This window comes from Melanostigma gelatinosum (genome assembly GCF_949748355.1).
Source record: "Melanostigma gelatinosum genome assembly, chromosome: 13".
Taxonomy (NCBI): domain Eukaryota; kingdom Metazoa; phylum Chordata; class Actinopteri; order Perciformes; family Zoarcidae; genus Melanostigma; species Melanostigma gelatinosum.
This window is the reverse complement of record NC_136646.1, coordinates 16,531,183-16,558,797: the sequence shown is the minus strand read 5'-3', so window position 1 is coordinate 16,558,797 and position 27,615 is coordinate 16,531,183. Positions and strand designations below refer to the sequence as shown.

General features: G+C 40.8%; 1 protein-coding gene across 1 annotated transcript; it reads right to left on the bottom strand.

The window, feature by feature from the left end:
* Positions 1–597: 597 nt before the first annotated feature.
* LOC306786479 (ras-related protein Rab-26-like) lies at positions 598–25,532 on the bottom strand (the record flags this gene model as incomplete). Its single annotated transcript, XM_079281265.1, has 9 exons — positions 598–697; positions 1,121–1,197; positions 2,099–2,155; positions 3,753–3,818; positions 10,792–10,844; positions 12,986–13,052; positions 14,195–14,236; positions 23,379–23,489; positions 25,344–25,532. The coding sequence occupies 9 exons, from the start codon at positions 25,530–25,532 to the stop codon at positions 598–600; spliced, it is 762 nt and encodes a 253-aa protein (XP_079137391.1).
* Positions 25,533–27,615: the final 2,083 nt, after the last annotated feature.

The window sequence follows — 27,615 nt, the reverse complement described above, 5'->3', positions numbered from 1 at the left end:
TGGTTGAGTTTATGCTGGTGAGCTCCAAAGAGCCTGTTGAATTACTGACATGAACACTGAACCGTGGACAGAACAAGCATCACTACACACTCGACGACTTTACAGGAAAACGTATCTTGCAAAAAACCTAAATTCTGGTGCGAGAACATCCCGTCACAATAACATAACCACACCAGGTAACGCAAAGGTAGGTTTCCCATTCAATGCTTGGGTTTAAAATATCATGCGGCTACAGTAATGGAAGAAATGAATGAATCCATTAATAAGGTTGACAACTAAGGTGCGGAGTGTCTAACTGTCTTTCGCAAAGCATAATAACCTGGGGCTACATTCACAGCTGCAGAAGGAGGAGGATGAGGACGAGCAGGACATATGAACTAGAGTAGGGCAGCGAGATGAGTGCAGGACAACAGAGGGAGGATGTGTGGACTGAGACAGGGAGGTTTGAAACAAAACGGCAAAGATATTTATACCTCGCTGGAGCCGACTCCTCTTCTTTGATCTCGCCAGATATGAACACATACGGTATGAACATAAGTGATCCACACACACGCACACACACACACGCGCACATCCAGAAAATGCCACGGGCAGGCTCTAAGACCTGCAGCAGCTTGTGCTCTTCATCTCCTTGTTTACGTACTCCTGGAGCTTAAACTTCTCACTGGGCTCCTTCGTAGACCGGTGCTTCAGCTCCCTGAGACAAAGGCAAAATGAGGTTAAACATCATAAACACTGCAAATGAATGTTCGTCTTAAGACACTCCAAACATTTTCATTCATAACAGCTGCGTCATGTATTGTATTTTCGACAAAGATACACAGAGCGTATATACTGATTATCGACTTTACAGTGAAGTAGGACATAACTTTTGCATGTTCATAGATCTATAAGACACACATTATTATTCCTTGCTATTGTTATGTGGGGAACAGCGAGCAAGTTCACCTTTAATTAGGAGGTTTTGGTTAAACTATCCACAGGGTCAAAAATAAACATTCTTCATGCCAGTAAAGGGCCGTCACGTAACCTTCTTCATGGTTTAATATTCCAATATTTCGTCGATGAAGAAGACAACATCAGACTGATCCACAACACTTGCAGAGAGAATGATACTCACTTAGCCACAGCAGTGAAAGCCAGCTCCACATTTAGACCCGACCTGGCGCTGGTCTCCATGAAGGGAACTCCGAACTCCTGCAGAGTCAAAGTTATGACAATTACTGGAGATCGTTTTTTGCCCAGAAGACATGCATGGTAATTTAACACTTTTCAACTTGCTGCTGCCTGCAAGGTATGCTACAACAACTTGAAATAAAGGACTGTTGACTGATGATTTAGAAATGTACAGCAGAACTTTACAGCACAACAGAGTATATTCTTCATCCAGCACAGATGTGATGAATCTGTCTCCCAGCTTTTCCTCTTGCAGGGGAATTTGTCTCAGCACCACAGCGATGACAACTGATGTGCTTTTTCTTCCCCTCCCAGACTGAGTCTTAAGTTACATAGTAGCAGTTTAGTGCTCCCACTTCTGGGGAGAATCGTTGCTTTGTTTGGTGTGCCATGCTACAAAGCAGCAACAGTCAGGGAGATTTATAAAAAGAAAATTCTGCTCTTTGTTTCAGTGCTTTTTGTGGTTGTATTTGTAGCCAACAGGAATATGAAACTGACAGACATGCGGAATGAATGTTCTGCAGGACATAAAACTATACATGATGACACGGAAGGCAGGAATCTATACAATACATCTTCATCATAAAATGTGAATTGATTGTAGAGGGGGGCAAATCTGAGCTGTCTGGCCTTTGTGTCTTATCTATCTTTTTTGTTTGCAGGTGGTACATTGTCTTTAGAGGACAAGGATATATCTAGATAATCTCATGTCATCTTTCTGTAATACTCAAAATCTTCTCATCTGTCAAAACAATTCAATCAGCCATACAAATACTGTTGGAAAACGACATGGAAGGAGAACTCATGGGTCACATACGAGGCCTTGATCTTCCTAGAATAAATGCACGATGTAGGTTCGCAGCTGTAGCATCTGGACATTGAAAGTTGTGCCCATATTCTTTGTACATTTGAAATAATTCACCTTTGCAAGCCTCTCCCCATCTTCTCTCTTCACCACCCTCTCATGAGTGGCATCAGCCTGGGGAGACGGGAAAAACAAGGTCACACACGCGCACATCGTGCACCAACAGCGGTGCCTAAACCGCGACATCCACCCACGCGGTTTGCAGATCTGCTTGCTATTTGTCCACAGTTGTCATACAAGCCTTCCCCGGTGTTCAAGTCTGATGACAGCTAATGAGTCAAGACTGACTCTCAGGATGCTAATTAAGCGCAGCTAAGGAGTGTGGGGGGACTGAAACAAGACAGAGACATCTGTTCAGAAGAAGGGATGCGAATGGCAGTTGTAGAAAAAAAAATGTGTAACACTAGTATTAGCAAAATAGCAGGTTGAGATATTGACAGATGTGTGTGTGCTTGAAAGCAACAATAATATGTGTCCTTCAATTAAATGAAATGTTATCAGGCAGAAAGTCAGCAATAATTAACTGACTGAGCTGTGGACAGGTGTTGTAAATTAGCATTTCGCTACAAACGCTTAACACAGTGCATCTGGGCTTTGTGCATAAATGTATGTTACAATTCTAATGCTACTGTGATGTCCATATCAAATAAAATAAACATAACAAGTTGGTTTGGTAAATTATTTTTTAATGAAGCTGAAGCTTTAACATAATACAGCGCTTGATGTTGTGCATGTGTGTATTAGGAGCTGGATATTGTTAGTGATGCCAATAAAACAACTGAGTTTTGGAACTGATATAAAAACAATATATTTTGGGATACCTTACATTGAGAAGCATGAAAATAAGTTTTGTCCTTTTTAAAGACAATACAGGAAGCCAAACATCTTAAAAGGAGAAGGCTGGTAATATTCAAAATGTTTTTGTGAGGCTGTAATCAACAGAGCGTTAGCCTACGTCAATACTTTCCCTGTCCTGACTGTGTCACTCAGCCTAAAGCCCATTGGTTCCAACTGAAGACGAACATCTTAAAAAATGTCTCAAGTGTATCAAAAGTACACTTTTATGTATATATTTATATTTCCTAAACAGCTGGGCACTGTTCTTTTTAGGAAAAAAATAATCACACAGGAGAAAATAGTGTATTTGTTGGGGTCTATTTTCAACAGTGTATTCTACACAGTTGATGCTCTGAGGAATATTTACAGTGCTTCAAAATAAACTTAAGTGCCCAAATTCAACATCTTTTTTTCAGAAGGCAATTCTTAATAAAACCTTCAAAAACCTTTTAAAGCCTTAGTCTTTCCGGGGATAGGGTTAGAAAATGTGAGCTATCTGACTTTGCGTCAAGCGGACGCGTGGTACTCGGGTCCAATCTGACCCGTTTACAGTTTATTTCAATGCACAAAAGTTATTTCTGAAATATAGAACACAACACTTTCAGCTCTTTGTCCACAATACAGGACAGGCAGACTGTGAGGAAAATACATCATTTAACTGTTACTTTGAAAAAAAAAAAAAAAAGATGAACTAAAAATGGCGTGTGCAAAAGTAGCCTATGGAGCTGATTAATCGGCTTTTTCTTGCTCCAATCTACCGCTGTTATATGGGCCTTTAAATATCCAGTATCGGTCGACCTCTCATATATAAATATAAATAATAAATCTATAAATATTCGAGTATATTTTTTGTTTCATCAACACAATGCCTTGCCTTGTTTCCAAGCAGCATGAGCACCACATCTTGTTGGGCGTACTCATGGATCTCAGTCAACCATGCCTGGTAACAACACAGGACAAGGAGACAAGAGAGGGAGAGGAGAAGCTGTTCGACAAGTAGAAGGACATTATGAGTGTGACAACCTAAAAAAGGAACAACCTGAGATATGAGACAAGAATCAAGAAACATAAAAAGTGCTTCGGGAAGAGAACATCTTGACTTGGATAAAAGTATGTGAGAAAGAGAAATACTGTGAGAGGAAGAGGAAGTGTAACAAACAGTTAAATCAACACTGTCTGCTCTTTCCTGCCTTAACTACAGTAAGTACACGGGAGAAAGATACAGCTTTACAGGTGAACAAACACTTTGCAGTATGAGCTCCGACAGCACCCGAACCATCCATCCACAGTTAGTGAATCAGCTCCGACAGACACCTGCAAACCTTGTAACTAATGAATGACTCTGTTTGTAAAGGGATTTCACCGGGATCACGTCAAGCCAAAGGTCATGTTAAAGAACAGCAGATGAGATGGGGAACGTGTTGTCACTGCTGCCTGTAAATATCAGAGTGGTTAAGGAAGACTATGCGTGTGTCAATTGGAATATGTATCATGCTGATACATCCCTATGCTGTCTCACATGATTCACATTGAATGGCCATCGCTCGCACACAGGTGCTTTTAAATAAAACATCTGTATATTGGAGTTATTTTCAGACTATTCTGCATTTTGTCTTTTGTCCTCTAACCAATCATATCGTGTTGCTTTGACATCATTGCTGAATAACCTTTGCAATTTGATGTGCTTTGGATTTAATGAGGTCGGAGAGGTTTGATTGTTTGGGCGACCAGGAAGTCGCCCTGAGGTTCTTTAAAAAGGGCTTCATCAGTGAGGAGTGGAGGGCCGAGTGAGAGGGACATTTAAAGACGTCTAGAGAAAGGTCCGGCCAAGCGCTCTACGTTCATGAGATAAGATGAGGTTGGGTTGTTTGAATTTGCATCACCAGTGCTCTTCAACATTTTGCATGTGAATAATTACCTGCTTTATCCATAATTCAAATTTTTGTGGATGTTTCCCATCATTCACATGTTGCTCAGCCAGGTTAACTGTTTGTCCTCCATTTCACATCAACTCAGAAGTGAAACCGTAAATGTGGAAAACTGCCAGCGTGCTGTGTCTTTGTTATTGTTCTTTTGCACACCATGCGGTTCAGTTTAGGACCGTGACCAGTTTCACACTGGAATCTGATATCTGCTACATTGAAGAATAATGTGAACAGCCAAACAAAAAGATCGGATCGGCAATAAACGCTTGCAGTGTGAACGTAGTCTAATATCCTCAGCGGCCATGGCTGAAAGAACTGGGCTGGGTTCATCTTTCATTAAATTTCATTAATCCATTTATCTGCTCATTGCCCGGGCAAGTCGTTAAATAGTGTTGTCAATATGATGCAGCTGGAAGTTTGTTTGTAAGGCCATGAAAAACATGTTCATGATTCACCTATGGTTTCTGCTCCAGTGGTCGAGCACTCTGATGCATTATGTCAGTCTGAAGGTTTTTACAAAGTACCCACATAACCTGCTCAGTCAATATTAACAAAAAGAGAAGTCATTAGTACCCAATTGCTCTAAAATATTAAGTTTCATCAACTGTAGAAGATAGCGATAAGAATGGCAGAGACACCGATGTGACAGAGGGAGAGAGAGAGACAGAGAGGTGCGCCATGAGGCAGACAGTGAGAGACAAGACAAGACAAAGACCAAAGCATGGGTATCAGAGTGGAAGGAAGATGAAAGCCCAGGTAGACACCTGCTGACAGCTGCGCTGTGACATAGTTGTCACTGGCAGAGCGATGAGAGCTTCTTCTGATGATGCACGTTTTCCTTGTGCTGTCACTGAGATGGAAAAGCAGGGCTGTGTCCTACATTTTTTATTCTTTTTCCTAAAGACTGTGTTTTGAAGTGTATAACAGACAGAGGTGGAATTATGAATTATATTTACTCTTGTTACTGTGACAAACCATGTGTTCTTAGCACAATTAACAAATCAGTTGTGTGGTCAGGTCTTAGTCAAATCTGTAGTCGCGCTTGTTTACTCTTTGATAGTTTGAATCTAAATGTTTTGCATCAGGTCACCTTGTTATGAGTTGTTGAAATGAAATCCAGTGATAACATCACTTTTGTTGCCATGTGTCAGTCCAAACAATAAAGAAATATCGCTGAAAATACCAGAATAATCTGAAGGATTGGTCCTTGAATTCCACCAATGTCTTCTAGTCACTGACAAAGAACATGCATTTCTTTTACTATATACAGTATCGATAGCTTTGCATCCTATTGAAACTCAGGTCATACTTTGCTGAGCACAATAATGAACGTTACTAAAATTCCTCAGGGAGCCTCGGAGTGTCTCTCCACACGACCCAACTTTCCCTCCGTTTGCACTTTTGTCAAAGCAGATTTGCTGTGGGTGACAATGCTATTCTTGCCAAGCTTTGATCAGAGTATTACACCAACAGTCGAGTCAACAGACAGAGTCAGACTGAGCCAACCCAGAGGAGCACAGGGAGAAAGTAGGACTTATCCCCTGAGAGGAGTTAGAAGCTCAGGCAGGCAGCTGAGCTCAACAGAGTGATACAGTCAGTGTCACTCAAGGAAGACACAGAGACATCCTGTCACTCTCTGGGCTGTGTATCCACATTCATGCAGGTACACACACTGCCCGGCACACAGAAACAAATCAATATTCCATGTATTCGAAAGCAGGGTTTATGATGTTGGCATTTTCAAATCAGCTTGTTGTCAAGTCATTCAGGTTGAAATCTTTGTAATTATTCTCAAACTAGGCACAACAAAAAGAGTAATAATGCCTGAAAATGTAATAAAATGTGCCCCATCTGGTCACCCCTTCCCATCATAATCTGTAATTGTATTTTTAAATATACGAAGTATTAAGGTCAACTTAAGTTTTCAACGTTTCAAATTCAATTTGAAACCTTTTAAATTGCAGTTATTTCATAAGATCGGAGGCGGCAAAGGCGACGCTTCATTCAATAAGGATCGCTGATGGAAAGACAGTTTTTCGTTTCTTTAAGATTTAAGATTTAAGTTAAAGTATTTCTTAGCAATACACTGATTAAAGCATTCATTATCATGAAGACTGGTAAGAATATATTTGGTATCTTAGACAGTCATGTTTTCTTTCCTTTAGTTCCAGTATTTGTGCACAAATTGAACAGATGTGTGTGGAACCGTGCATTTGTATTTGTTTTAGTATATACTGAGCTGTTCGGGGAGGCTACTTTGTCACTGTGTTTTAGGGGATAGAATAAAAAAAATGAAACTTTGATTGTGTTCTGCAATGTACTTACTTCATTTAATAAGTACATTTAATATAAGTGCCTTTGATTTAGCACATCTTTACCTACTGTGTGACATTTTCGTAAACCTCGTGTGTCCAAACAACATGCAAGACACCGAGAAAAGCAAAGGTGAACGACCAATTATGCATTTCATTTGTGGCAAGTCAAGAGTCAAATGAAATCAGTTAAAAAAACCCTGCCAGTGCCAGCTAGCACTCGACCTTATGAATGGATTTCTATTTCTCCAAATTACGAATGTCTGAATATAAAAGAGGAAATCAATAATTTAAGGTTTTCAGTATATTATAAGAGGGAAAAGAATGGCGTCGGTAAAATGTCAACTGCCAGCAAAATGGAGATTCAGTGTGAGCGGGCATAACAGGTCTCAAAGCTGCAGACAGAAACCCACAGAAGTCATGAATTAACCTGCAAATATGTCACTCTGCCAAATTTTCATAAAATGAAATTGTGCCAGTTTCTGAGATTGTGTGAGTCCTCATTGTCATGATATGCTCGGTGGCATCTGTGCTAATCGTTTCCAGAGGCGTTGTGTGTCAGAGGGTGGTGTGGGGATATCTTGTCAGCCCACTTCCTCTTTAAAATATGCTTTAAAATTGACCTTTGTCAGCCCCTTCCCAGGTAAAGAGCTTCCTTCTGCAGAGTTGCAATAAACATAAGCCACTTTTTTTTTGGTGAGCAGGCAGAAATGATGTGTTGTGTAACAAAGAGCAGGAAGATGATGGCCTTCCTTTCTCCACAGCCCCGACAACAAAGAGGTCATACAAATGTGCAACAAGGATGAAAAAAAAAAAAAAAAAAGGAGTAGATTCTACTTTGCTTTCCTCATCTATACTGAAGCTATTTCCATACACATAGTCATACACCTCCAACATAAATACACCGACTAAGGTATTTCACTTATTTTATTCCTTCTGGGAAATTGAATTGCTCCAACATCTTCATTCATCTCGCTGTGTTTGAGTGTGCCATCTGTTTTTTTTACATCAAAATAAATGAAGATATCCAGAGAAAGCAGCCGAACACCGACACTTTGCCTCTGCGGGACTATACGCTCCGCTGGCTGCATCATATGTGCCTCCAGTCAAGGACAGGCATCGACTGAAGCAGTGGACCTCACAGACGAATAATGTTCCACACAGAAGACAGAAGTACAGGTGAGGAAGAAGAGGATGAATGATGATTACCTCGGTTACCTCACTAACTTTCATAGAACCCGATGCTGCAAAATAACCCACGATATGCTTCTTCACGCAACACTTGTACAACACGGTTCACTTCTTAAACGACAGAGTCTGAGATGATTATAAATGAATGCTATTCGAATTCATATCGCTGCATTATTTACTGACACGTTCTCTCATCGCCATCTGGTGCGGTGGTGCCGTGACATTTAACTAACAGCTATGAGGTAGGCAGGCGGCCGTGTCATTTGAAGCCAGTCCATGGCCCCGGAGGCAGACGGAGAGAGGGATGAATGAAGGTTTCATCTCTCTCATTGCTTTTATTGGGTTTCTACAACACAGACACACATAAGCATGATCAAGCATTCAGGCAGTAGCACGGGCAGACACGAACACACGCAGATGTAAGAGCAATCGATCATTTAACAATCAGCATCAAAGCCAGACTGTTCAATAGGAATCCTTTCATTGTATTCATAGAGAATGTATTCTCATCCGGGTCAGAGCTATTGATCTGTTCACAGTCACTATGAAACAGAAGGTTTGTGTCGTACGGGACTGCTTCACTTGGATCGGTGACTTAATGCTGATGAAAACTGCTGTGGGGATTTCAAAAGGTTGAGCTGCTAAACAGCACGGCAGGCGCTGGCTTCTTGGCCTTCTCGACCAAAGAATCCTCGACCAAAGCAATTCCTAGTCAACTAACACTCGTTCGTTGATTTCGTCAACTAATCGATCAGTTGATTGCAGCGATTAAGGCGATGTTTCTGAGACGCTGTCATAGCTGCTATTGACTTTGACGTGGCAGATTGCTGATGTTTTACAGTGGACTCATGAAATGGGACAAGTGGTGCTGTTTAGTTTTGCCCAGTTTTCGTTTTCCTTTCAATACAACAGGATTGCAAAAACGCTTTATTATTATTGATTGTTGATCCAAGATATTATGTGTTCTACTGATGGGAAGGCTAGACTCACAGTACGACTTCTCCTCTGTATCCTTTCAAATCATGCCTCCCTGTGTTGCTGCATTTCTTTTTATTTAATCTCTTGCTTCAAGGTATTATCAGTGTGTTTGTTGTCACAGTTTACTTAAGAATCGATGTGGATGAACAAAACAAAAAAAAGGTACTTAAGGGAGCAATCTTGGAAGAAGAAACTTACTAAAAGGCAATTTTAGCAGGACATGCATACGGTAAAGCTCTTTTGCTCTCTATAGGCACATAATCACGGTAATATATGACACAAATAAAATGCATGAACGTTCTTGTGTCAGGTTTGCCATCTGCCCTCTTGCATTGAATTTTCATTTTCTTTTAATTCGCTGAATCAATGAATTGAATATGTTTGGGTGGCGCACGACTAGATTGCGACTTGATTTGTAAGCTGCTGTGTTCTGCAGGACACACTGCATCAAACAAGAGCTTTTATATCAGCATGTTGACCTTTAGTCGATGAAGCTGTGTATCCATCGGCTCGTGTAGGAAATACAATCCTCTCCTGTGTGCTAATGAATGCTTTCCTTTGCATGAGTGCTCAGGTGATTCTAATCAGTTTCATCCTTCCAGCAGTGACTGGAAAAAATACAACTAAACTCAACTCAGGTGCTTAATAAAAGCCATTCCAACTTCCAATATTTGATTCTAAGAGGGAGAGCAGCAATGTCAATTCATTTTCTCCATTCATACATTTCCTTTCAGCACATACTGCAGCTGCGCTTACAAAGTACGGACTCTCACGTGCAGGATGCATTCAATTGGGACATCAAATTGAATCTTTAAATCTCTTGCTCATATATCAGCTGCACAGAGGATTGTGCGTCAGAATAGTCAGAAATGCGTCCAGATGCAGTCGGACATCCGGGTAGTTTTGTCATGTTGCATTTGACATACTATGTATTGGGACAAACAATCTTTTTTCCTGGCAGACTAAAGAGTATGGTAGGGATGGAGAGAAATAGAGGGATGGAGATGCTGGAGGACCGTTGATTAGTCCCTGTGGTCCATAGAAAGGATGGAGGACACACTCTACCGCCCCCATTCCTCTTGTTCCCATTTGTTCTGATGTTTCTCCCCCTTTTCCTTCAGATCACTGCTTGTTCAACTATCTGTCATACAGACTGACTTTGATAAAAATGTGGGATAACGATGTTGCCAAAAATGACACAGACCATGAAGCTCAGCATTTGGCCATTACAAAGCTGTACCATTCATTCACTCATTGATTTATCAGATGCTACTGAACCTTTTGTGACAATAGCTGAGGTCGTGATCTAACCTCAGTTTTTAATCAATGAATAGAATTACATTTGCACATGTGTATGAAATAATAGCAACAGCTGTTCTTGTAGGTAAGAATAACATTGACAGAGATTTCTGGATCTGACACAAAACATTTAGGATGTTGTAAAGTCGTTATAACGACTTTACAATTATGTAATAGAACAAACTAAGATCAACAAAATGTTACTTACCTGTATGTTATCAAAGGATGTTTTGTTCGTGACGTCATACAGCAGAAGCAAAGCTAAAGAAAAAAACCAAAAGTTTAAGTGTATCGTTTCAAACAGAAATAAAGTGTTTCATTCAATCTCTCACCTCGGTGTCTGAACTTACTTTCAAATTAAATTAAAATGTAAAAGTTAATTTTTACTTTGTGGCCGAGGCTGATTAATTCGAGTTCTTTCTCTCGGACCTGACCAAGTCCTGCATCACAGTCAGCCAGACCAGACAGACCAGAGTTAAGACTTTAGTTGGTGAAGAATGACTGCAAATAGGATGCTATATGACAGATTAAAGACAAGTATACACCATCAGGGAAAGGTTTCTAGATGTCTATCTGATAGTGTTGTAACTAAATTTACTTCAAGAAGCAATTCCATCTGCATTCAATTCAACACCATGTAAAGGACTCGTCTGCTAACAGATAGTTTTAATGCGAAATATTCACAGCTGAGTATTTAGCGTGACATTTATTCGTTACAGTCTCGATGGAAAGCTCTTTAGTGGCCACGCTATTATCTTTTGAAGTTTGCCCATCATCAGACATTCTGTAGGTATCGCTGTGCCAGTGGCTTTTTTTTTTTTTTTACAACGCAGCGTAACAGATATGAGACTGCCTTAATCTAGCCAACAAATATATATATCTAATAGTACATATGTAACTTTTGTAAGTATTCAGTTTGACATGAATGACACAAAAATGAGAAAATATGAGTGAACAAGCCCTTTTATACTGCAAAGATGCCTCAGTACATATCTCCCTTAGTTCGCTCAGAGAATGCAGGTATTTGGGAGGCAGCGAGGGACTGTGCAGCTGGGAAAGGAGGCAATCCAGGAGAAATGAACATGATGAAGACGAACAGCCGAGTAATAAAGCAGAGCTCTGCGAGTCTTGTCCTGGAGGTGTTTCTCTCTGTTTTGCTATCAGCTATCGTTGAAGTCAGGACACCGGAAATCATAAAGTGCTTTTTGAGGATAATACACACACAGAGAGCATTTAAACCTCGGTTTTACTTCCCGCAAGGATGGTTGCACGGACATGAGCTGATGCGAGGATCTATTATACTCGGTGCAGGTTTTTCTCCGCAGCAAACCGACTTTCTCAAAGCTCCTCAAAGTTCTACATTTTCTCCACTCACACCGCATCCACGTTATTAGAAATGTGCCGCACTAGAACTCCTGCGAAGGGCTGTGTCTGATTTATAAATCATGTGCACACGTAAACCTAAATAGATTATCCGGACACACAGATCCAGACGGTAAAACATCCCCTTTGATCACACAGGGATCCCCAACTGCCCAGAGATTAAAAGACCAAACCTGGTGATGCATTCTCCATACATAATATGACAAACACAGACTAAATTGTGTGAATGTCAAGTGTCAAAACAAAGAGCAGAGCCACCCGACGAGAAAAGCCAGTCCTGCACAAAACGCTAGGACTGTGTGTAATTTACATTCTCTGTGTGCAAATGTAAAATCCTTCAGTTCTTCCATGAACATTTCATCTCATTTCAAGCTGTTATTCAATGAAACACTTTCGGTTTATGCCCAATGTACTAAAAGCAGCTCTGCCTTGAGTTCCAGCTTCGTGAGAAACCAATGGAGTGTTGCCACTAAGAGCTTTCTAAATGAACTTGCATGGCTAATAACACATGAAGACACACACTCATCTGTGATTACTGATTACGGATCATCAAAGAGCGCCATGCATCCGGAATGTGTTGTCCTTCCACCCCGGGAGAAGAGTTATACAACCTCAGTGCTTGATAACACTGCACATGGGAAGGAGAACAACCTCATCTACACCTCGACACTTACACGGCTGTGAATTGTAACCGGTGTATAAAATATATTCTCATGGCAATGCAGCGAGTCCAAACAAGAATTCTCCAAAAAGTCACTTTTATTGTGCCTTGATGTGCACAGGAAGAGTATTTCAGAGCTTCCTCTCCACACTGCCACAACATGTAATCTACACTCCATGCATTAGGCTGTGAAAAATAAATGATCTAAATGTTACACTGAAACTGCACTCTAATGAGGCCGTAATCTGCATATTAGGGTGCATGTCAAGCATCTGAAGGGTAACAGCACATTTCGATTGTTTGACTCAAAAGTTAATCCTCTGCTTTAAAAAGAATTATCTGTGTGTGAGAGTCTCACCGTGGGCGTCACGGTAGTAGGCATGAGTGACACTGCGGAAGCGCTCCTGTCCAGCTGTGTCCCAGATCTGCAGAGAACAACAGAGAAAGGTAATCACTGAATCGAGGAAGAAGTTACTATCTTTTTTAATAAGCTCTCTGTTTGCTCAGCCATCTCGCTGGAGCTCATTGTGAAACCCTCCATTCCATTAAAGTCTGGAATATGGAAAATGAGATACGCAGGACTGTTAAATTGTCCATTCATAGTGTTATGAATTCAGCATCTAAAAAGATCTGCACGTGAAGTCGCATTCATTGATTTTTTCCGGGCCACTTCAGCTGTAAACACAACATTGACATCAACCTTAATACAAGGTAAGCATGAAGGTAACGTCTTAGCAAAGTTACCAATGCGCAACATTAGCAGCAATTAGGAGTCATGTTTAATATGTTTCTTCTATTTGGTGCGTGACGGTGGATACATGAGGTTGATGAACGTTTTTTTTTTTTTAACTGAAAGCAAAGTCGATTAGAGTGATGAGAGTGAACAAAAACACTAAAGTTGAAGGCTGTAAATTCAAAACAATCATCTAAGAGATGCTAAAATACGACTAAAGAACAAGATCAGGTGATTTATCTCTACAAACAACTCCTTTTACATCACACACAGCAATTTGATTAATTAGTAATACAGTATAACATATTAATTAGTTCAGATTCAAGGTTAGGACATATTGTATGTATTATTATTTAACATTCCTAATCTCTACTTTAGCTCTGTCTCGGTCATTATATTAAGTTCTTCATTTTCATCAGGCAGCACAGTCTATAGCAGTCTAAAGCAATTACATTTTCTTTTCTCCCTATTACTTGTTTTTGTAGATTTTTCCTGCACTGGACCTTCTCTTCGTCAGCTTTATTGTTGGTTTCCTTGTCTGATTCTGCATCAAGATCATTGATTTCCTCATAAAATAAGGCCACAAACGGATCTTTTCTTCATCTTGTGCGATTAGCCGCATGCGTCACGTAAAAAGCAGGCAACGCTGAAGCTAACATGGGTTTTATCTCGGAGACAGGTGGTCGTGTTGGAAACAGGATCTGCCAGCTGGCTACAATGCCACCGGGGTTGCCTGAGTCTTATTTGGCAGACACCTTTCCCTTGACGACAACTCTTATAGAAACAGTGTAGGAGCAGTTGTTGATGATTGCCAGGATAAATTGAAGTTCTTACCTGGAGCTTCACCTTGACTCCATCAATGTTCAGGACTTTATTCTGGAAATGAAAGCAAGAAATCATAAGTGACAGTGCCTAAATTTAAACACGCTTTCCAACGAGAAACAAGTTCTTCAGTGCGTAGAAATAAAACCTACCCAAAAAAGTCTACAGCCATGCTGGCAGTTCTATGAGGTTGTTCTTGCCATCATGCTCGCAATGACATGCCTAGCATACCATGTTCATCTTGTTCGCCATCTAAGTTTCAGGCTGATGGGAATGTCTTTTATTTTGCAGACATTCGGTAAACCAAAGTATTGGAAAAATGACTGGAACGATGAATCGATTATCAAATGGTTGACTTCAATTTCCGTCAAATGGACGAATCAACTAATCGTTTGAGTTTGAGAGGAAATCATCACATCTATTTCACCAAATGCATTCCCATTTTCCATGAGCTGGTGACTGCTATGGAAAATAAGAGGTGAAGATGTTCTTCAGTGACCCACGTATCGCTCTGAAGTACGCCGATGTGGATAACAGCACCTGGTGTCCCCGCCACCTTCATCCCCTCCAAGTTATTCTCGAGAGACGCTGATGACCTTCTCATCCCTCGATGCGTCCCGACAAGACGCTGTTAATCTACCAGCAGAGCACTTCCGAAAAGATACGGAGTGTGTTAGGTTGATTTACCTCCCTGGCAGTCACAAAGGAGGAATCTCATACATATTCACGAAGAAGTCAAGCTGCAGTTTGTGTGCGCTGATAAGAATCGGAGTCTCAAAAGACTTCCTCACAGTTGTTGTTGTTGTCGCTAAAAACAACTCACAATGTGCTCGGAGGCTTCATAAATATTCAGTGACCCAGAAAAAGAGACTCATGATAGCACCGTGAGGGTTTTGGGTGGTTAGTCCGACTTGATTACACTGATAATTATGTTGAATTTGTTAAGAGGAATTACTTGAAACCAGCCAGAACAGGGACATAATAAGATTTCATGAGCACCGAGACTGAGCAGGAAAAAAGTATCTGAGCACCTTATATGACTAAGTCTACTGTGGAAAGAAGGTGGATTAAGGTATTGTAGATTACAAACTGTCAATCACAACTGATGAAAGAGAATGAGAGAGAGAGAGAGAGAGAGAGAGAGAGAGAGAAATTAAGATTCATTACGTTCATGCCTCAACATCAAGTGGACATATAATTTGATGTCAGGAAATTTAATGAGGCCAAAAGGTCAAGTACCGTATTTACTGAACCAGAGGACCAACAGTAGCTCACAGCCTGCATTCATTACGCTTACGGCCATCATTATGTTGTAATATAAAGTTATTGTTATTACAGTCAGACACAATGTGAGAATTAGAATATTTTTGATGTGATGACAGTAGTTAAATAAAGCAGACACTTCCACATCTGTAATGTAAAAAGAGGCTGATTACAGACATTTCCCATTCTCTAGTAATTGGTAGTTAAACCTCCTGTGATACATCATTGTATAAATATGGCCTCACCTCTCTCCTCCTCTCCTCTCTTGAACCTGGATACACACATCGCCAGCATTTTGAAACCACAACACACTCTTTCACAAATGCTTTAAATTGAGAATGCAATGGGTATTGTCCCGGAGACAGAGGCAGCACAATGAATCACATCACACGAGACCCAGACATAATACCACCAATAGACGCTGTGGGAGTCATTCACGCTGCGCTACTTGCTGACCTTTCGCGAACGTGGTAACAACGGTTTCAACTGGTGATCATTCTCTGTACGCTCAATTTGTTGGAAACGATCAAAATAAATTCATGAAAATACATGCAACATTTTTATATTTAATGTTTTTACTTTTATTGTTACTTTTATCTGTTTGTACAGTCACTGCTTCTTCAAAACACCTCCGACTGTGCTGTAAGTGTAATAACCGGAACCTTCCTGCTATTGACTTTTTCACTTGGGTGAACTAGACTATTTGTAAGAGCAGAGGGCCTTCGGGTCCTTTCACAATGACAACTGCACTGTGCCAAAGACGCAGGCTTCCTCATTCATTTCTATGATTCCACAGCAGTGGGAGAGCCTCGTCCTCTCTCTGCTCTGCCGTCCCTCTCATTTTTCTCAACAAAGCACTTATTTTTTTTAGTCCAGACTAATCACAGACTTCTCCAAAGAATATCTGCCATTGCATTTGTTACTTACCGTAGATGTATTGCAGTGTTTCTCAACTGCTGGGACACATTTCCTGAAATCGTGACCCAATTTCTCAAAATGATGAACCCAACGGAACAAAAAAACCTTTACAAACCACATACTGAATAGCTTACACTCCATCCAAAAGCATGTTTCCTCCCATCAGGATCAGTATAATCTGTACGTATTCAGAAAAACTTAAATAAATAAATAACTCAAGTCTTAAGTATCACACGTGACATTAATTCTGGTAGCAAGGCAATCCATCCCTGGATAGATTTCGTTGTAACGTCCTCCTGCAGCCTGTGGTGAAAGGATTTGAGTCTTGCATGATGTAAAAAGGGGAACTGTGGTGATTTGGGGAAATTCATTTTTTAACAAGCTGAACAAATGATTTGAGATTTTTTTCTTCAATTGTATAATGCTTCCTTGTTTTCATTTGTTTGTTAATCATGCACTATTAATATTGTTTATAATTTATTTATTATCATTATTATTGCCTTTCACAGTTTTAGCTGTGAAATGAGATGGAATTTGGGAGACGGCATCGATTAGATAACTTAGATATACGGTAAAAGGAAATTCAATGCAGCAAATTGTAAATTGCAGACATCGTCTGTTTCACAAGATCAACGAACAGGATCAGGCTTGATGTGAGTCTGTTATGGCTTTACTTGATGAAAAAACTGTCCAAATATTTTACCCCTAACCCCGTTATACTCCTCATCTTCAGTTTCTCGGTACAGGTATCTCTGCTGATCAACATACTTTACCATTTCTATCTTTCAACAGCTTCGCCCGGCGACACTCCCATATTCCAACAAGTCACTTCCCTCCTCTTTCATGCCGTGATTAAATATTCATGGTGCTCCTCAGGGCTCGCCTCTATAGGTCTCAGTGACATTAGGGCAGCAGGTGGCAAAGCTGCTTTTCATTAATTACAAACATCTCCCGAGGCACACACGCACTCACACGTTTACACGTGTATGTACACACACACTCACACTCACACTCACTTGGACGAAACTGAATGCTTGACAACTTTTAGTAAGGGCTGAGGCTTCTATATCAACCAGAACAGCTCACAAAAACAATTACTGACAATCCAGCAAAATGGCTTAAAGTTAAGGTCGCTTATATACACACACACACACACACACACTCACCCACACACACACACAGCTTGTTTTTTTCTGTGTCCAACTGTGCCTCAGGCTCTCATTGTAGCTCCAACTTCATTTTAATTCAATTCAAATTTAAAGCAGAAAAAAACCCCCCATCACTGCCACTTGATGGAAGCTTGGCACTTTATTTCCACCCACTCAGAGAAGGCAGGCTGGCAGCTGGGAGAGAGTGGCTAATGGAGAACTCAGTCAGCCATTGACTCTACAAACTCCATTTCGAAAATATATATAACACGTACAGAAGCTGGGAAAAAGTAAAAGTCAGATAGACATCATGTGTGAGGCGATGGTCTGTCAGTGACATGCACAGTGACAGAGGACGTTTCAAAGAAGAGCGGAAGCTTTCAGAAGAAGAAGATGCAATCATCGAGTCAGAGCCAGATTTTTATGATGGGTCCTTTATCGTCCCCTCACATGCCAGAGCTGCCTCTCTCTCCCCTGCTGTCTTATTTCCCTCCTCTTTTCAGTGCTTGCTCTCTAAAGTGTGCATCACAGACACTTACGGACTCATATGGTGGTATCAGTAACATTTTTCTCTGGAACCACATTTAAAAGACTCAACATGCAGTGTGTGAGTCGTGGCCAGACATGGATAACTTATGGTATTTAAGACGTTCAGTTCTTTAAAGTCCTAAAATTTACAGAAAGACTACAAGATAAATATCTACAGGCATACACAGAAACGTTCAGTCACTCACTCTTCCGTGTCCCCAGCATCAGAAACACTCATCTATAATATTAATGAAGAAATAATTTCTTGGATCAGCCTTTTGTCAATAGTTGGAGGGACAATCACACACACAACTCCATCAGCATCCTTCAACCTTTTTTAGAATTTTGAATCCTTCTGATCTTTCACACAAAGTGCATCTAGTTTTCCAAAGTGTGGCGCAGTACTTATGCGATGACTAACGTCCACTTGTTGCATGAGTCACTCTCTCAAAACAAGCTGTCTGAAGATGATGACCTCACGTTTGTCTGAACAAAGACTTTCAGCCACTAAACAAACGCTTCAAAATGCATTGTATGTTAATGCGCTCGAAAAAGAACATCACACGTCAGCTACGATGCAAAAGGTAACCTACAGTGCGGTGAGTGTTTGGGGGCGGAATAATATACACACACACACACACGCACACACACGCGCACACACGCACAGTTGAGTCTTTTCCAGTCAGAGATGAAAGTAAAGAGAATATGATTCATATCACGCACATTACCTTAGCCACAGGTACAATGAAGGACTTTTGAAAACCATGGGTCGCAGCCGAGAGGATAGAAACCATTTTGAAGATGAATCAGAGTGTTACGCAAATAAACCAAACAAGATGCAAACAAGGACAGAAGATGAGAGGCTTTTTATTGAGAGATGCGTCACTCAAAACCACAAATATCCAACCTAAAGCGCTGTTCATACTGGAGAAAGGGGGAGAACTTGAAGGAGCTTTGAGAATGTTTTCTGCGCGTATAAAAGATCCAAACGTTTCCTTGTCACGATTCCACGTCAGCTCAAGTCCGTGTGACCGCCCTTGCGAAAAGTATAACTGAGGCATTACGATGGCACTGGAGTAAAAGTCATTACAAAGCATCATCTGTGAAACACGAATGTCTTTACAAAACGTTGTGCCAATCCATCTTGTAGATGTTGAAACATTTGACAGAAGAAGCAACAACAGTGACATGCTGGTGGTACTAGAGGGGGAGTCGAAGGATCGGGGTCAGGGGTATTCATCCTCTGGGGACCATACATGTCAGAATAAAAATAAATCATGGCAATCCACCCAATAGTTGTTGAGATGTATCACAAAGGGTTGGACCTAACCAACAGACTGAAATTGTCACCATTAAAGTTTGATGATCTATCAGCAGGCATCATTCAAACTCTGACTTCAACTTCCCGAGTCAAACCAGCCATGTTTTTTCTTTTTAAAAGGCGCAGAGAGGTGAAATCTGTGGTTGCATAAGAGGTCTGTCACCCGGGGCGCAGTAGACATAACTGACAGCTGGGAGCAGCTCCCTTGTCTCTCAGTAGAGGTGAGAAGTGCTGCTCTTCTCCCCACCACTGCATTTACGTCAGCTGAGGGATTGAAAACATACTTCTCTCTGGTGTCATGAGGCGAGGTAGATTGCAAAAATGGAGCGAGAACGAAAGGTTGTTTTTTTCCCAGCTCATGTGAAATGAGAAGGCTAGTTAATACTGTTGCGGCCTCCCCTCTATGAGCATCTTTCATTCCTGCTTCTCCCCGATATGATTTCCTTCTTTTGCATTTTCTCATATTAAGATGGCTTCAGTGTTTGGTGACAGACTTGATAGCCATGTACCTATCACATCGATTTAGTTGAACCCCAGTCAGGAGGAGTTCAGCACCAGGGACAGTTCCACCCATAGGCCGTGGTTCTTAGTTTTTATGCAAATAGAAGAGCATTGTCCCAAAAAAGCAATAGAAATGAACAGTACTCACACAGTACTTGGTAAAGAGTAGGTCTGGTTCTATAATTTTTGCAACATATCCCATAAAGAAATATCAAACCCAGCAATGAATTGGTCCAACTGAGAATAATGCTCTATGTAGCCAAACGCTTACTTCTCTGTGCTATCGAGCCGAGTGATACAGACAGGGTGGGTGGGGAAGTTGGAAAGTATTGGGCAAATGACTAATACAGTGTTTGTTTTAATCTTTTCACAGGATTTATCGACAGTAGGAAAAATATTGAATATTGATCATAATGATTCCAGACTCAAAGAAAAATAAAAACAGCGTTACGGTTCCCTCCTCCTGTCTGACTAGGAGGAAAACTAATGGATTTAAGATGACTGTTTTTAACTACTGTGTGATACCAACACAAAGCTCACACTAATATATTTGAATATGTACGAAAATTGTATGAAAAAAACAAAGATTCACTTCCCTTATTTTGATAACTTTTTAAATGATCAAATGCAATTTGTAATGACATTGGTTATTGTATATCAATGAGTTTAATGTTTCTAATATCTAATTAATTAATAATTAAAATAAATAAAAAAAACTAAGTGTATTAATAAAATAAATAAAAATCCAGTCAACCAGTAAATGTGCAGTTTGTTTTTAGGCTGCGTGTCTTTTTTTATCCTTGTTAGAGAAATGAATCTGTTCATCGCAGCCCTGCAGAGCCAGACATCGGTAAAAATAACAAGAGGAGACTTCAAATAGATAATTGGTTTTAAAATCCTGCTGCTCCTGAATTATTTCACAAAAGGGAGACCACAGAGCTTGAGCCTAAAAGAGGCTAAGGTCATCAGAAGTGTTACGGTGCAAAAATAAGTTGGGAAATGTCCTCAGGACATTGAAGTGTGATTTTTATGTTTGGGTGTCCATGCATGTGACAAATCCATATTTCACCTAAAAATGTAACAACAAGCCAGAGCACGAGGAACACTTCAAAGCTACATTTTGAGTCCTTTACAGTGACCGGCGCCTTTCACTACTTGCTTACGACCTCCTGATTGAAAAAATATATATAACAAAACAAGAACAAAAGATTGTATGTAAGCAAAATTGTGAAAATTGACCCAAACGTATGAAACGGTTACAATAATCCTTTGAACATGCAACAGAGTGAGATTTATTAGAACCACACATTCTTTGTGATAATCATAATTGCAGTATAAGCAATGCTCCTTGAGGGAGCTATAGAGGTGAAATTACAATCCAATAACCCTGATTTGATCTATAGGTCATTGCCATAAATATGCCACATGCCATATAGAATCAGTCCTTTTTCCCATTAGTGTTTAGCAATAATTATAAATCAGCCTGATACCAATAAACAGATTGTAAAAAGGTGAGATCTGCATGGAATTAATATGATTCGGTACCGTTTTGTTTTTCACTCTGTCTAAGAATTTACGGCCCTTATTCTTCTTCTTTTCATTTCACTGAAGCGTGATGGTTATATGACAGTTTCCCATTTCTTCACACAGGCCCTTATAACAACATAACATCGTGAGATTTTATGATCAAATGCAATTTTTGTGGAATTGCATTTCTTATTATGACTGTGTATGTTAAGCCTCTCAAGGCACAAGTGCAGCTCTGTAATCCTGAGAACATGCTGAGGCTTAAACGAGATGAGGCTACAATAAACAAGGGGGGGGGGAGAGACAGCTTCTTGATGCTTTGAAGTGGGAACCGGATCAAATTCCGACACGAAGCAAATTGCCCGACTTTCCCACCAACTAAAAGGGATCAAAAACATCACTTCCTGTCTCCATGTATGTCAACTTCTCAAACACACTGTTTAGACTTAGAGGACTCGTGCAAACTCATTAAGATAAACTAAACATGTTTGCATTCATGACATGTTTAAATCAGTTCAATAAAAATATTCCATTAACTCTACAGTTTGACTGAGAAAGGAGCCTCATGAGTCGAGGACTATTTCAGTTGCACTGACAAACTGAACCATTGACCAGGAAGCCATGCAGAAGAGAATGAGATGATAATTAAATAATGTACGTCATGCAGCTCTGCGCAATTAAATAACAAGTCAGTATGACAAAAGAGCTGACTAAGCACCAAACGTTATCAGTTTTGTACTTCTTCCTCCATTAGTAGTAAATGCAGCAGGCAAAGATCGCTGATGAAAGCTTCTGCTTTGCTAAGATGGGCCCAAATGTGGGACCCATCGGGACCACAGACCATGTTATAAGAGACGTTACATCAATAAATCAACCACTCATTCACCCACAAGCTCATCCAACCCACTCACAGGGCTATAGAATGGTTGGTTACTTAAACACACACACACAAACACACACACAGTCACAGCCCAGTCATTTTGCCTCCCAAGAGTACAAAGGATCGAATGTTGCACTTTATGTGATGGTGTTAACTTTGGCGTTTCAAAATAAGTTACCGGTACAGGTGGAGGAGAAGGGTGAAGGAAAAAGTCAGTAACTGATGAGTACTAACCAAGTGATGAGCTGGGTAAGCAGTGAAATGCTCCTGTTAGTTTAATACCAACTACTCCACCAAACTATGGCACTCCACAGTTACCAGAGAGGTTAATTAAAGAGGAACTGCATCGCTACATTAGGTGCTAGTAGCATAACTCATAAATCTGACCAAATGTCGGCAGGCGAGTTGCATTGTGGGTAATGTCGGCATCAGGTTTTTAAAACAATATCTGTGGTTCCGCTGCATCAGTTTTGATTGTATTTTCAAACTGTCCGTCGGGAGTCTGACAATGTTATATAGGAGAACAACATATAATACATTTGATAAAAGTAAGGTTTTCTGCAGGCCAGTCAGTCTAAGGCCTTTAACTCGTATAGACCTGTTATAAAAGACAATGAGTAAGAAATATAAATTAGCTCCAACATAAAATTGCCCAAGTGATTGAAAGGAGTAGTTCAGCGAACACCCAGGGGTGTTCCTGTAGCTGACATGACCCTGTACATAATGCCACTCTAGAGCCGGAGGGAGGCATCTTGTCTCTTTTTTTGCTGCCCGGATCAGAGTGTTGCCCTGAGTGTTTGCCTGTCTCAGTCTGTTGGACACCTGAGTGTGATCATTAGGAAAGATGGACTGCCCATGTGGAACCACAAAACTGGTACAGAAGAGAGTCAGTTATCATCCAGGGAGAGCAAAAAACTAAAGCATGTCAAACTAATTTAAGAAATCAATATCCTGTCTTGTGAGACTTGTAACAACTACTCATAGCTCTGGGATATATACAAAGAAAAAAGTATGGCCCCGTTTCACAAAAGCTATTAAACCCGACAGTGTGTTTGCATGCACGCACGTGGGTGATTTGTTGTTATTTTAGTGGCATTGATTTTAACTCACCCTAAAGTCAATGCCCACAGTGGAGATGAAGCTGCCAGCTAGGAAAGCTCCGTCTTTAAAACGGACCAGTAGACATGTTTTCCCCACACCAGAGTCTCCAACCAGCATCACCTGCACAGGAACACAAGAGGGGGAAACTCAGGAATGACTGGAGGGCTTAACTAAGATCCACAAAAAAAATGTACCACCAGAGGTGTGAGGGAAAGAACTTGAGACCATGGTCGATAAGGTGAAACTCAGACAAAAAAAACACATGTAGGAGCATAAACAAGAGGGAGCTTTTGCTCGTGTGTTTAATTTTATATCAGTGTCTAATTGTTTGTCCTCAGGAAATGAAAACAGGACATTTGAATCATTCAGCTAAATTTGTCCTGGTATTTCGGTACACGGCCAGTGAAGAGGGTGTATGTGAATGAGTATATGTGACTGCTCTTGGCTAGTCGATGTCCTGAGATCCTTTCTGTAAGTGTGTGAACGTAACCATCTTAAATGCTCATCCATGCATGCATGCATGCGCACATAACAAAAACCAGACAGCTTTGCCGCTCCTCTTTTTATTGCGAGCCGTGATGAAGTTAAAGGTTTGATGTGATTACTGTTATCTTCTTAGCTGAGGGACTGTGACGCCCTAGACCCTGGAAATCAAAAGTGCCTCTTGGGTGCACAGAGGAAGCAGAGAGGAAATGAAAGACAGAGGAAGGAGACTGAAGGGATGTGACGGGGTCAGATACAAAATGTGGAAAAGGGTAATATGTATGAAGATCTCCCTCTCTGTTTTTCATCATGTTCCCTGTTTCAACATTCTTTGTTCAAATATCTGCAGCTCTACATGAGCTAAATGTTTGCCGTGTGCAGTAGGAGGCACCTGGTCTCTCCCTTCACTTAGGATTTTATAAATAAAATGCAATACATTTTCTCCCTGACTCATAGCAGACGAGCACTCATTGGAAACTGTAAATGATGGCACAATGCAACCAGAAAGAGGGATAAGGTGTAGGTAAATCTTTGCAAAGAGCATTTTGTAATAAGGTACACTACAAGCTGCAGATAGATTTCCTCCAGTCTTGCAAAATAAACAAAACGGGTAGAGCTAGAAATAATTTGGCTGAAGAAAGTGGCTATTGGCGGCAATATACCGCAGACAAGGTAGTCCTTGCAACCCACAAATAACAATCAAATAAGAATATCTGCAGTTCACTTTGGCTTGGATGGCACAATCAACCCAATTGTTCTGCAAAAGGCGCCACGCAAAGACATTATGCACTCACATCAGACAGCTGCTTCAAACACACGGAGTATAGGTGGCACAAGTCCCTTGAGTATACACTGAGAATCAGTGGGTGTGAGTCTGTGTTTGCGTTGTGAGGTGAGATATCCCTGCTATGGTTAGGTGATGCACACAAATCGCTCACTGTTCATGTAAATCCAGTGATGTGTGCTGCAGGGACAAAGAGGCATTCAACCAGTTGCACGGCGGTGTGCGCCCTTTCGAAGATCGACCGATTATTGACACAGCTGGTGTCAGGAGCTCGCTGCTGATTAATAAGGAATAAAAAGGTGGTTGTAAAGCGAAAGCCAGTGAAAGCTAAGCAGGAAAACGACACCGGCAAAGAATAAGACCACAAACAGATTGAGCCTACTATGTGTATTTTTCCTCCTTTCCACCTAAAAAGGTAAACAAGCCAAAGTGTCCATGATAACTATATGATAATATAACGTGTCATGTATAGGCCTACTCTGTTCAGTTTTAGTGACCTCTGTGACATTATTTATATACATTTGTACCTCGCCTTCATTATTTCGCAGCTATTTGGAGATGTAAAATTATAGAAATTGAAGCCCACTTTTATGTGTGTTGCAGTTTGTTATTTAGGCTACAAGCAACAACAACAACAACAACAACAACAACAACAACAACAACAACAACAACAACAGCAGCAGCAGCAGCAGCAGCGGGCACCCTACCTTGAAAGATATGTCATAAAACTCGCTGCTGCTGCTGACGGGGGGTCTGCTGGGATGGACCACGCCGTTCATCTGAACAATGCTCGGGCTGCTCCTCGCAGCTTTGCCGGTCCCTTTCCCGGTGGTGGGGCTGCCTGCAGACGGGCTGCGCGTCGCGGCTTTGCCTTTGGCAGTCTTCTTGCGAGACATTCCTCAAGATTTCAAAAACTATCTTTATGAATCTTCACCAAAGCAAAACTACAACAAATCTTCCAAAGGGCTTAAAAGTTGCTGCAGCGAAGAACTTGAAATGTGAGATTTGTTTTCACCTGCGCGTTGAACGCACGTTCTGACACCTTCTCTACTCAAAGTAAGAGTGAAATTGTCCCGAAATGCAACAAAAACAAACAAATCCAAAACAAACCACGCTCTCGCTTCCGTTGTTGGACAGCTGCTCGCTGCTGCTGACAGCGTGCTCCTTGCAGGACAAGAGCTTCGATCAGTGTGCGCGTTGTGGCGACAACAATGATATGTGATGTGGCAGAGAACTCCACCTTGAGCGCACAGCAATCAGACCACAGACCGCACTTTGCACGGAAGCCCGGAGGCGCCTGAAGAAGAATAATAAGAACCTCAACCCTTATTCAGCCTCGCACATGGGAGAAGTTTGCCTTGTTATTACGGGTCAATTGTAGAGACTGTGACAGCTTTCACCACATGACTTAACGTGATCTGTGACGAGGAAGTGTATGAGCTAATAGCCCAGTGAAGGGCTGTCATTGATGATTATGAGGGCACAGGACACTGAAAAACAGCTGCATTAATATCCTTATCTGGTGTGAGTCAAGAGTTTTGGTTCATGGTATGAACCAGTATGTTCTAAATATTACAAATAAGGCACATATGATATATTTAGAGAGAAAATGTGGATATTTAAATGTATTATTATCACGAAAGCCCTATAATCGCTACTTTTGCAAATTCATGATTTACTTTCTACAACTCATTTAATGGCTTTCACTTCTTAATAACCAGAAAGTAAGATTTCTAGGTGGTACCTTCCATTCACTCACAGTGGTAATTTTATGCCAAATACGTGGTCAATGTAAGCCATCAACGTAATATGTTTCTAACAGCATGAACCTTGTTTATATAACGTGGAGAAAAAAAAATGTGTAGAAATGGAAAATACAAGCAGCAGCCACCTGTGCAACCCGCTGGTGATGTGATTTCAATAACGCACCACAAGAGGGCGATATAAGAACATACGATAGAAAGTCACACATCAACCAGGGTAAAACAGCAGTGTAACGTTCAAGGCAGGCTCGGTGTTGAACATCTTTGTCCCTTGAATACAACAGATTGTCGTAAAATGAAATGGGCTGAAGAAACTATGTCAAGTATGGTGGAGGAAAGCTGAAGTCCCGTGTGTAATCACAACAAACTATTTCACATATACCTATACCAGATGAGCAAATCACATAATTGATTTGATTTGATTTACATATACAGTCAGTCTTTGTCATAAATGGCATCTGTGTATCGACAGGCTGGTTGTGATCAGAGCAGAACAGTCAAAATCAAAACGATGGTCACTGGCCTCTCAGTGACTCTTACCCACACCCGCCATAATTCACAGCATAATTCAAATGTCTCTCTATAACATGGAGGATGTCACTCTTTCAGCATGGTCCACATATTGTCTACATTGGCAACAAAGAACAGCAGCATATTCTGGTTAGACACGGATCCTCTGTGGCCTGTAACGCGATGCTGTTGCCCCCCCCCCCCCCGTGCCCCCCCATGTCATAGTTTGTTATGCAATATGAAATTTGAGTGCAATACAACTGCCTTTCTGATCAAGTGACATGCTGTCCGGGACCATTATAATATGCTCAAAGATCATAGCCCGGAGACCTTGTTTGCTCCCCACAACAGGAGAGTTTAGTGAGCTTGTATTACCTCTGGCCTTTACAATGTGTGGCGTGAATAATACCAGGCTTGTAGAGGCAGTTCCATTTGTTGTATAAATCGAACAGATTTAAAGCTAATCCAGACAGAAACAATCAACAGCTTGTGAGTCATGTTTATGTGAGTGTCTGTGCAGGGGATGATATTTTTGACAGTATATTTCTCTTAGTGGATTTGGCGACTGATCCTCATGCGGTAAATATTCATTGTGGTAAACTTTTGATCTAATAATAAGATTTAAGATGAATCTAACATCAAAGCAACAAGCATATGCTATTCCTCTTTTATTGTCCGACTGCCAGACACTGTAGTTTTCACAGAC